Source organism: Scyliorhinus canicula, chromosome 9, assembly GCF_902713615.1.
Source record: "Scyliorhinus canicula chromosome 9, sScyCan1.1, whole genome shotgun sequence".
NCBI classification, from domain to species: domain Eukaryota; kingdom Metazoa; phylum Chordata; class Chondrichthyes; order Carcharhiniformes; family Scyliorhinidae; genus Scyliorhinus; species Scyliorhinus canicula.
In genome coordinates, this window is record NC_052154.1 from 182,805,367 (window position 1) to 182,817,840 (window position 12,474).

The following is a 12,474-nucleotide window of genomic DNA, read 5'->3' on the forward strand; positions in this document are numbered from 1 at the left end:
CGCCAGGGGAATTACATAAGCCTACTGGGAGCAAGAAGTTGAAACTTATCCCGATGCAGTGGAACGAATGTGCGCATTTGTGCGAATTTACACAGAAAGTTTTGGTTTGTATGAAGTGGGCTTTTGCAGTGCGCCTCATCGAGGCCTCGCTCTGTTTTCCTCTGTCTAGTTCCTTTAGAACCCATTTACTCCATGCCATCGGCATTCCCTGACGTCAGTTCCGCTGACGTCACTTCCGGAATACGCCCGGCCAGGATTGGCAACCCGGGCGATAAAGATCACCGTCACAGCTTGGCAGGCAGCCCATGGGCATTGAGATTGACCCCTCACCTCCCCCTCACTGGGTCTCCAGTCGCGCTGCTTGGGCTGAAGAGCTGCTAGCCCTCTGATTGGCTGGTAGCTCATGGAGGCGGGACATTCTGCCACTGGGATGGGGGTGGTGGAGGGGGGAACACAAATCCCAAGGTGATTAAGGGCGATTAATTGGTTGAACAATGTCAAATTCACTTGTGGTTTCCCAGGGTGGCTGGAGGTTTGCTCGCTCCCAGCATTCCGCCTGGTGGGCATCATCTCTGTTGAATCACGGTCAATGTATCACAGCACACGGTGTATCTAAATGGTTTCCTGGCTGAACATAAGAACTAGGAGCAGGAGTAGGCCATCTGGCCTTTCGAGCCTGCTCCGCCATTCAATTAGATCATAGCTGATCTTTTGTGGACTCAGCTCCACTTTCCGGCCCAAACACCATAACCCTTAATACCTTTATTCTTCAAAATACTATCTATCTTTATCTTGAAAACATTTAATGAAGGAGCCTCAACTGCTTAACTGGGCAAGGAATTCCATAGATTGTCAGCCCTTTGGGTGAAGAAGTTCCTCCTAAACTCAGTCCTAAACCTACTTCCCCTTATTTTGAGGCTATGCCCCCTAGTTCTGCTTTCACCCACCAGTGGAAACAATCTGCCCGCATCTATCCTATCTATTCCCTTCATAATTTTACATGTTTCTATAAGATTCCTCCCCATCCTTCTAAATTCCAACGAGTCCAGGCCCAGTTTACTCAACCTCTCCTCATAATCCAACCCCTTCAGCTCTGGGATTAACCTTGTGAATCTCCTCTGCACACCCTCCAGTGCCAGTACGTCCTTTCTCAAGTAAGGAGACCAAAACTGAACACAATACTCCAGGTGTGGCCTCACTAACACCTTGTATAGTTGCAGCATAACCTCCCTAGTCTCAAACTCCTTCCCTCTGGCAATGAAGGACAAAATTCCTTTTGCCTTCTTAATCACCTGTTGCATCTGTAAACCAACTTTTTGAGACTCATGCACTCGGACATCCAGGTCCCTCTGCACAGCAGCACATTTTAATTGGGCTGGTTTAGCACATGGGTTAAATAGCTGGCTTGTACTACAGAGCAATTCCAGCAGCACGGGTTCAATTCCTGCGGGTTCAATTCCCATACCAGCCTCCCCGAACAGACGCCGGACTGTTGCGACTAGGGGCTTTTCACAGTAACCTCATTGAAGCCTACTTGCGACAATGAGCGATTATTATTATTATTATTATTTTATCATTTAAATAATAATCCCTTTTGCTGTTATTCCTATCAAAATGGATAACCTCACATTTGACAACATCTGCCAGACCTTAGCCCATTCACTTAAACTATCCAAATCCCTCTGCAGACTTCCGGTATCCCCTGCACTTTTTGCTTTACCGCTCATCTTAGTGTCGTCTGCAAACTTGGACTTGGACTATCCACTGCGGTTAAGATACGTAGGAACTCACTATGTGATTTGAAAATCAGGTGAACGATCGGAAGAGGAGAACTGCAATGTGAGCAATGGAGGATGTGCCCACAAGTGTCAGCAGGTTCGAGGCATTGTGCAGTGTACCTGCCACACAGGCTATCGATTAATGCAGAATGGAAAATTGTGCCAAGGTACGACCCAGAAAATTGTAACTTTTCTACCTAAGAGAGCATCAGGTTCTGCGGAGGTCCCTGGGCCACAAGGTCTCTGTGGAACAGGAAGAGTGAGCGGGAATACCAAATTGTCCATCGTTAACTAGAATGAATTTGTATCGACAACCTAAAAGGCAACACAAAGGCTAGCCATCCTGACACAGGGGGCACTTAATCACGGCTGCTTTCCGGTAAACTTTTCATCCAACACCTCCCTGTAAGATTCATTTCCTCCGGTTAAAGTTCAGTTAGCAGTCTTTGATTAATGGGAAGTTAATTGATGTGCCCTGAAAAGTGATGTTGCTCCACAAGGTGACGACCAGTTCAGCATTCCGTTGAAGAAAAGACGTTTATTTTTACTCTTTGCTGGGCTTGATAAGTGTTCACTATTCGGATCCTGCAGATCTGTACAACCAGTCATTTCTACATTCACCACTTTTTGCACTTGTCGATTTTTCTACGGCATTGAAAGTGGTCAAATGATTGGTATATCCACAACTTGAGTTACAGTCTCCTCATGTCCCACTTTGCTATCAGTGTAACTGCCTGTCATAAATCACACACTCGGGGCACTTTTTCAGTTGTCAGCCTCTTTCATGTAATCATCCAATGCCTTCATGAATTCCCCGTTTTAACCTGCCTCCACCACACTTCCAAGCAGTTCAACTGAATCGTTACGGTGTAGAAGGAGGCCATTTGGCCCATCATGTCTACATTGGCTCTCCAAATGAGCATCGTGGCTTAGCGCCGTTCCCCTGCCTATTCCCTGTACCCCTGCATGACGTTTCCTCAGCTTTAACAAAGGTGTGGTGAGCTATTTGTTAGTTTCCCAGATAGTTTGTTCTGGAGACACCAATACTTCTGTTCTTTTCCAGTGGGACTAGCTCAGTGATGCAATAAAATCTGGCTGGCTTCAACATATTGCTTTGCCTGCAGCATGTAATAGCCCGACACAAAACAAAATTGTGCAATGTCAACCCAGTGCCAATTGGTTTGGCCCCCGGCATAAGACTGCCCGAATTTGGCACTGTCGGCTTCACCCACAGTTAAAAGGGTGGCTTGAATACTATTTATTACAGATGGTGCAGTTGGATGCTCTTTTGGGATTGTGGCAAAGTACATTTTTGGACAGAGTAGCGGGAGTTGAGCTCCAGATGTAGCATGTCATTACTGAGTATAGAGTTCTTATTCAATAGCTGAAATGGCAAACGGGTTGAATGTCTTGCTAACATTCCTCAACCTGAACATTTTTTGTTGTCCAGTATTGAGACATACCAAATATTACTGTACTGTGCAGTATTCCATTCAGCTTATCAATGCCAATATGGAGGCTGATGAAATGGACCTTACTGGAAGGTCATCTGCTCTGAGCCCCGGTGAGTTCATTTGAACAGTATTTCAACCAGAGTTGTGTTTTTCTGACATCAACAAGCTGCTAATTGTTTCGATATGACAAACCCTGTTCCTAACTATTAAGTATTAACACTTTCCGAGAACGTTTTGACATTACAGATGTCTGGACCAGTTTTAAATCGTTTCAGGCATTTTATCTTTCCATCCCGCTCATAATACCGATATCCTGTTTGCTTGGAAAATGAAAAGGTGCTCTGCAGGAACCAGTGCATCTGTTTTTGTCCCACCAACCAATCTCTGCCTTGGTAATCTTGTGTGAGGCCATATAAACCGTGTGCGTAAGTTGTAATCTCAGCTTATCAGTGCAGCTCGCTGGAGACTCTCTCCCAAGTGGTTTTGAGATGTTTTCTAACCAGAAGGTGGAAGTGGGAGGGAAGCATTCATATCGATGTAGGAATTAGGAGCAGGAGTAGGCCATTTGGCCCATCGAGCCTGCTCTGCTATTCACTAAGATCATGACTGATCTGATTGTGGCCCCAACTCCACATTCTATCTACCTCCGATAACCTTTGTCTCCCTTGTTAATCAAGAATCTATCTACCTCGGCCTTAAAGATATTCGATGACCCTGCCTCCACCGCTCTCTGGGCAAGAGAGTTCCAAAGATTTCTAACACCCTGGGAGAAAACAATTCTCCTCATGTCCATTTTAAATGGGAGATCCCTTATTTTTAAGCGCCTTTCGACATCAAAAGTATTATTTTAATGTGCGAGTGTCACAGAGGTACAATGCCAGCGTTGTGGTAACCACCGTGCTGAATTTACAGATGTAGATGAGTGTGCTGAGGATGGATACTGCAGTCAAGGCTGTACCAACGTAGAGGGAGGATTCCAGTGCTGGTGTGTCCAGGGCTATGAACTACGATCTGATAAACGAGGCTGCAAAGCCCTTGGTGAGCGTTCTTTCCAAATTACCTCTTGTGGAATTGCTTCAAATGTTGCAACGTATAACCGTGGGGAAACAAATCTTTTATAGTCCCGATTCTCCGAGTTCTCGTTCGGCTTCTGCATTCGTGCACCTCACCCGTTTTCTTTGGAAGAGTCTGCTCCGGCAAAGTTGTTACATACGGTGTAAGTTGTAAAATATTTCATGGGATGTGGCCTTCACTGGCAAGGCCAGCACTTGTTGCCCATCTCTAATTGCCCTCGAACTGAGTGCCCTGTGAGGCCACTTCAGAGGGACAGTTAAGAGTCAACCACATTTTGCTGTGGGTCTAGAGTCACATTTAGGCCAGACCGGGTAAGGACGGCAGATTTCCGTCCCGACAGGGGTACTAGTCAACCAGATGGATTTAATGATAGCTGCACGGTCACCATTGCTGAGTTACCAGTTTCCAATTCCACATTTTGATTTTAGTCTGTCAATTGAATTTCAATTTCTCCAGCTGCCTTGGAGGGATTTAGTAATAATAATCTCTATTATTGTCACAAGTAGGCTTGCATTAACACTGCAATGAAGCTACTGTGAAAAGCCCCTAGTCGCCACATTCCGGCCCCTGTTCGGGTACACTGAGGGAGAATTCAGAATGTCCAATTCACCCAACAAGCACATCTTTCGGAACTTGTGGGAGGAAACCGGAGCGCCCGGAAGAAACCCACGCAGACACGGGAAGAACGTGCAGATTCCGCAGACACAGTGACCCAAGCCAGGAATCGAACCTGGGACCCTGGAGCTGTGACGCGACCGTGCTAACCACTGTGCTACCGTGCCGCCCATTTGAAACCATGTATCCAGATCATTACGAGTCCAGTGACATTACCACAATGTCACCATCACCATTCAGTGCAGTTTTGGTGGCCTTATCTGAGGAAGGATGATCTTGCTATGGATGGAGTGCGGCAAAGGTTTATCGGGCTGATTCCTGGGATGGTGGGACTGCCATGTGAGGAGGGACTCAGTCGGTTAGGATTATATTCATTAGAGTTGAGAAGAGTGAGAGCGGATCTCATAGAAACTTATAAAATTCTAACAGGGTTAGACAGGGTAGATTCAAAAAGAATGTTCCCGATGGTGGGGGAGTCCAGTGCGAGGGGTCAAAGTTTGAGAATAAAGGGTAAACCTTTTAGGACTGAGGTGATGAAAAACCTCTCCACCCAGAGATTGGTGAACCTGTGGCATTCGCTGCCACAGAAAGTGGCCAAAACATTGTGTAATTTCAAGAAGGAATTGGATATAGCGCTTGGGGCTAAAGGGATTGAGGGATATGAGGGGATGGCGGGATCAGGGTATTGAACCTGATGCTCAGCCATGATCATAATGAATGGAGGAGCCAGGCTCGAAGGGCTGAATGGCCTCCTCCTGCTTCTATTTTCTATGCATGTTTCCCCGCAGTTATAATTACCCCCATTTACCTGGGTGCAAAGATGGATTGATTCAAACTGCTGTGTCCATCTTCATGTCTGTGAAATGTCACAACATTGAAATAGTTAGGGGGGGGGGGGATTTTTCACGTGCCCCTGCGACATGTTTCTTGACAGTGAAAGACAGCTTGCCATTGGCCCATGGTGGGATCTCCTGCTCCTGCCAATGGGATTTGCTATTGAATCCACCCCCCGGCGTTGGGAAATCTGTAGCGGGGGTTCGTCATCGGCGGAACCAGAAGATCCCACTGGCAAGATCTTCCGGAAAATTCCTCCTGCCCCCCCCCCAGTGACATTGAAGCCAAATTTGTTGATGGTGTGTTCGTTATTAATCTCAGGGACACTTGAAAGTTTGTTGACTGAAATACACCCGTTAGCTTTGTCTATAAATGACATTTTTATTATCTTAAGGACCAGAACCAGTGCTGCTCTTTGCAAATCGCATTGATATTCGCCAGGTCCTGCCCCGCCGATCGGAATACACGCTCCTACTCAACAATCTGGAGAATGCTATCGCCCTGGACTTCCACCACAGCAAGGAGCTGGTTTTCTGGTCGGATGTGACCTTAGACCGCATTATGAAAGCGAATCTGAATGGGAGTAACGTGGAGGAAGTGGTGTCCACAGGTCTCGAGAGTCCAGGTATAGATCGGTTTGAATCACATGAGCATTTGAAACGATCGTTGCTTGGGTGACATTAAGCAATGTATCATAAAATGAGCTATCACCTTTGGACGCCTGACCATCACTGTTCAAATTTTGCACAGATTCAAAATGCCCATTTGCAAGCAACGCATAATATTATCTCCATGTGATGATGTTTATTGAGAGGGCTTATTGACTTGTTCAGTTTCACAGCTCTCCTGCCACTCAACCCAGTGTCCCAGCTGTCTCCTATTTATATGTGCTCAAAGACAATTAATACCCATCACCGGTTTCTCTTAATCACAACAATGTAATTGACATTAGCAAACCTTAAAAACGTAACTAACGTGATATTAACATGATGAACCTCTGCATTGCTCCCCTCTCTAAACAGATACATGCGGAGGCTGCAAAATCAGCCGAACTGCAAACACCAACCATTGACACAACATTTGCAATGTAATCAATACTCTCCCGTGTGCTCCACAGAAAGCTGAATTTTCTCCAGATACACATCCAATACCGACACATCTGATTCTTGCCCTTCAGTTTGCTTTTGCGTGTTCGGAAACATGTATTGTCTATTAATACCATGAGCTTTTAAAAATGGCCATGGATTTAGTTCCCCCCGGAGTCCAGGACATGATTTGCTGTGGTTGGAACTTGATCAAAATCGGTTGAAACCTTCGGCCAATCGGGTCCAGGAAGATGGGTGTTCCTTGTTTAAAATCGGTTATTTTCTAAATTCTAAATATGCCTGCAGACTTTAAGCTTTATGTTCAGTTTGTTGGTATTTCTGACTCGCCCAGCAAACACAATTGTAGACAATTTTGAACTGTATTTGTTTCTGATCCATATCTACGCAGTATTTTGGGGGATTAAAATGTTTATTTTCAGTGGAGTCTGGTAAGGAAATGACAGCGAGCTAATTATAAAATGGTTGAAACTGCACAGCGGAAGGAAGGTTTTATATTCTGTCAATTATTTTCTTCTGGCAGTGTGAGTCACTCCGATGTGAGTCAGGGAAATGCTGCTGCTCTATCTCTATATCTCTATAAAGACTTTTTAGGTGCTGCTTTGCGATTCTTGAGCAGCCAAAATCGGGGAGATGCTGACATCAGCTTGCGTAATGTCTCCCAAAAAATTTCATCTCTGTCAGGTGGGCTGGCCATCGATTGGATCCACGACAAGTTGTACTGGACGGACTCTGGGACGTCGCGAATTGAGGTCTCAAATCTTGATGGAACACAGAGGAAAGTACTCCTCTGGCAAAACCTGGAGAAGCCCCGAGCCATTGCACTACATCCAATGGAGGGGTAAGGCAAGGCCATAGACATTGCTCCGGTTTCTATTTCAATCACCTGCAGCATTAACAACCGATACCGCCTGTTTCGACTCACATGCGTATCAAGTAAAATTACATTTGTTTTTCAATCACTGCATTTAGCAACAGATTCTAACCTCAACATCAATTATCATTTGTAGCATTTGTTTTTGATGATTCAGAATTTCGGTTTTAGCATTCCGCATTCCCAGAGGCCATTCTGACATGGTACACCCTGTCACTGGGGGCTGCCTAAAGACGTCGCTTCATACACAGTAAATTAACCTCATTCTTTGATGTTATATTAGTTGTGGTGTCTCAGAGCCCCAGGCAAATCCACAAATGCATCTGAGTGATGGGACATTGCTTATCGTAGTGGAATGAATGCACTTGGCTTGGAATGGATTCTTAACTGGTCTCTTATTACTTTTAATTTGTTCTCCAAACTTGGCAGGTTTTTTTGATTTTTTTTTTTACCCTCCCGCTGTTGCTGTTTCAGCTGTCTCTTTTACTGACTCTATAATGTGGGCTTTCTATTTTTAAACAGCTCCTGCAGTCCTGACATTGTGGTTTCCTTCTCTGGGATTGGTTTTGTGTTCAGCCTGTCCCAATTGTGGTCATCATTCTGTTGCCCGGGTTCGCATTTATCCCAGTCCAGTTGTTGATTAAGTGCACCACACGTTCGGATCTATCCGTTCACCTATCTTCAAGGATGTCGCGTCTTCGTGAGCCGGGCGAAGGTTGTCACAAATACATTTCTCCGCTCTCTGCAACCTTCCATTTCGGACAAAATACCGATCAAGTTGTTACGAGCTACTAATGCATGAATATCATCACGCTGTCTCTCTGAAGTATCTCTCTGCTATCTTTGTTCATTATTATTTAAAACAAATGTGTTAACGCATCTGTTAGAATGACAGAGAGCAATTTCAGATGAACGAGTTGAGATTTGTAAGCTAATATCCCCCTCAGTGTAATTTCAGAGCGAGGACAATAGGTTACATTTATAAGTATTTATAAGTCCCAAGTTCAGACCCAACTGCACAAATGTTACTGTCAGCGAAACAGGACCACTTAAACAACACGGGTGATTGAAAGCGATCTTCAGTTGTCTAAAGCACAGGAATTATTTTTGCTGCCAAAATATGCATGTGGCTACACTATAGGATTTTTAATTTGTTTCCATCAAGACTTAATTGAATAAGGACACAGGGAATAGGAGCCAATTAGGCCTTCTGCCCTGCTCCAGCATTCATTCAGGCCATGGTTCAGATTTTGGCTCGGCCATGCCTACTCGCATAATTCCCAAATCCTTTCCTGCCCTGCGTACCCGAAAATCTGTCGACCTTCGCCTGGGATCAATGACCGAGCAGCCGCTGCTCTCTGGGATAAAGAATTCCAAAGATCTAAAACCCTGAATGAAGACATTGCTCCACGTTTCAGTTTGAAACGGCTGACCCCTCATTCTGCAATCGTGACCCTGTCACTTTGATTAATTGGGAATGCTCCAGACTTGCTTCCCTTTTTGTGGAAAATCAATTGCGGCCGGACCCTTTTGGATGAATTGCGACGTGTGTGATCGCAAAGAATGCTATAATGTTCTGGAGTGTGTTGCGAGAATATCCTTTTGGTATTTGCAGGTACACATTATATTTTATGGTAATGCTACGGAATTAATTCTCCAAAGGAGGATCCATTAATCATTCCCATTGTTTTTTTTTTAACTTGGGGAACGCAAACCTTTTTAAGACATGTTTTTCAAAAAACTCAAACTGTAATGTTTTCTTATGTATTTAATTAAATTCCCCGAGCAGAGTTCCACACTGCATTTAGCAAGTTGTTTATTATTCTATTTGGCTTTATGACTTCCATGTTATAGCTTCAAACTTCAATAACTCACTTCCAAAATGTTGCACTGTTGCAGTGTGCTGTGGCAGCATGTTGTAACTAAAGTGAGAACATTTTCGTTTTCAATTAGACTTGATAACAATGGGCAGCAGGGTGGCGCAGAGGGTTAGCCCTGCTGCCTCACGGCGCCGAGGTCCCAGTTTCGGTCCCGGCTCTGGGTCACTGTCCGTGTGGAGTTTGCCCATTCTCCCCGTGTTTGCGTGGGTTTCGCCCGCACAACCCAAAGATGTGCAGGTTAGGTGGATTGGCCATGCTGAATTGCCCCTTAATTGGAAAAATGTAATTGGGTAATCTAAATTTAAAAAAAAAAAGACTTGATAACAATGCTGTGCTGAAGACATTTAGAAGTGGGCACGGTTAATGTGTGCTGAATGACACGTAGCAGGGCGTTTCTCAGCAGCTACAGTGCCAAACAACACCCCGCTATCCAACCGTTCTTTGCCTTTTATTTTGGCCTCAAGGAGTTTCTGCCTGCTGAGACCTCACCTCGAGGGATTTCAAGCTGGTGAGCAATGCTCCTCGCACATCGTGGTGCCATTTTGGAAGGCTGCCCCAATCTTTCCACCCGCCCTTTCTGACCCCCTGCACTCTTTTGATCACCTCCCCCCTCACCCAATCTTGGGAATTCCCCTCATCTCCCTCTACCTGGCAAGGCCCTCCCCGGGACGGACCCCTTGCAGTGCCAACCTGGCACCCTGGCAGTGCCCCTAGCATCCTGGCAGTGCCAGGTTGCCAGGGGAGTGCCAGCGTGCCACCTGGCCCTGTCGGGTGCAACAGGGTCGCTGAATCACGACCAGTGTGTTTAGCGATGGAGTAGGCGGCCACCACGGGCCAGTGGCGAGAGCTTCACGAGCTGCCACTGTCATCGGGTTTCCCATTGTTTGCAACCTCCGCTGCCGGGGACTCCACAGCGGGTCCAAAAGATCCCGCCGTCAGGAACGGTTGGAAATGTTTTTGCCCGTCGCTTTGTGTGATTTGATGTTTGATGATGTAAATTCATTACAGTACAGAATAACCGTCTGTGGTTTGCTCTCAAATGATGATTTCAGCAATTGAATATCAAGTGGTAATTTTAGGATGTCGTTATAAACTTTAATCTTGTTGCGGTTGAATGTTTTTTTTCTGCTCTGTTTTATTTTGCCTGTGTAGCTTTAATTATCAGAAAATCATGGTAATTCTGTTTCCTGAGTGAAAATTGCTTTCATTTGTCCTCACATGACCCAATGTACTGAGTCGGTCTATCTGATGCATTTCACAGAACCATCTATTGGACGGACTGGGGTAACACTCCTCGGATAGAATACGCAGCCATGGATGGGTCTAACCGCAAAATAATTGCAGATACCCATCTCTTCTGGCCCAATGGGCTCACCATTGACTATGCAGGCCAAAGGATGTACTGGGTAGATGCCAAGCATCATGTGATCGAACGAGCGGACCTTGATGGTCAGAACAGAAAAGCAGTGATCAGCCAAGGTATGCACGTTACCATTTTGCTATTGGAATGATGATCTATTGCGAAGCATAAAGCTACGTTGATTTGGCAGATGTTGGCGGTTGCTATGTACAAGCATATATTGCATTATGTATTCCTTTTATGTATAAAGATGCAGGAAAATATTTTATTAAACTGCCATTGTGCACTATTTAAATATTAAACTCTAAGGGACATATTGGTGTACATTTTGCAATGTCCTGCTGTGATGCAGAATTTCTGTTGTCCCACCATATCAAACTTATAGTTCCAGAACTGTGAAAATACACATTGACACGAAAAATCAGCACAGTTTTCAAATACAATGACAAACAGACTTAGTGAAGAGTACAGTTGAACATTGCATAGGTCAAAGGTCTGTCACATGCTTTTTTTGGCGAGGTTTCGCACATAGTGCAGTGGGTTAGCCCCGCTGCCTCATGACACCGAGGTCCCAGGTTCGATCCCGGCTCTGGGTCACTGTCCGTGTGGAGTTTGCACATTCTCCCCGTGTTTGCATGGGTTTCACCCCCACAACCCAAAGATGTGCAGGGTAGGTGGATTGGCCACGCTAAATTGCCCCTTAATTGGAAAAAATGAATTGGGTACTCTAAATTTATTTTAAAAAAGAACTCGCGAGGCATAATGAGCGTCATATTTCTCGCGAGAGATGGTCTTCGCGTCCCGAGTCGGGCTTGACGAAACTATATCGCGCCCATAATGTGCACATAGGTACGTGGGAAAATATTCCAGGTAGTGGTGAGATCTGCTTCAACTCTTACATTTCATTGAAGCTTACCTTTACCCAGCCTCCTCAACAGCAACATCAAACTCTTCCAGTCCTGCCAAAAGGGCCACCAAATCTACCATGAATAGGAAATCGTGGCCGGCGTCAACATGAATTTTTAAAAATGTGTTTCTTGAATGTGGCAAGACCAGCATATGTTGACTTGCACTTTGCACCCTTGAGAAGGCGGTGTTGATGTACCATCAGAAAATACCTGCCATTGAATTGTTCTCATCTGATGAACATTTTTAAGATCAAATAATTAATGGAATAGAATCCCTACAGTGCAGAAGGAGGCCTTTTGGCCCATCGAGCCTGCACAGACCCTCTAAAAGAGCACCCTAACTAGGCCCAATTTCTCGCCCTATCCCCATAACCCCACCTAACCTTTGGACACTAATGGGCAATTTAGCATGGCCAATCCGCCTAACCTGCACATCCTTGGATTGTGGGAGGAAACCGGAGCACCCGGAGGGAACCCACGCAGACACAGGGAGAATATGCAAACTCCACAGAGACTGTTACCTGAGGTCAGAATCGAACCCGGGTTCTTGCGGTTGTGAGGCAGCAGTGCTAACCAACATGCCTCCCCAATTTC

The 12,474-nt window shown here is 45.4% G+C and overlaps 1 protein-coding gene across 5 annotated transcripts in view; it reads left to right on the forward strand.

Annotated features, from left to right (window-relative positions):
- lrp4 (low density lipoprotein receptor-related protein 4) overlaps window positions 1–12,474 on the forward strand; it is a 437,607-nt gene that overhangs the window by 333,678 nt on the left and 91,455 nt on the right. For all 5 annotated transcript variants that reach the window (XM_038808288.1, XM_038808284.1, XM_038808286.1 and 2 more), the window contains exons 10-14: window positions 1,811–1,945; window positions 4,145–4,270; window positions 6,150–6,380; window positions 7,543–7,699; window positions 10,874–11,091. In XM_038808288.1, the coding sequence (XP_038664216.1) occupies window positions 1,811–1,945; window positions 4,145–4,270; window positions 6,150–6,380; window positions 7,543–7,699; window positions 10,874–11,091 (867 nt within the window). The remainder of the gene's footprint in view (window positions 1–1,810; window positions 1,946–4,144; window positions 4,271–6,149; window positions 6,381–7,542; window positions 7,700–10,873; window positions 11,092–12,474) is intronic.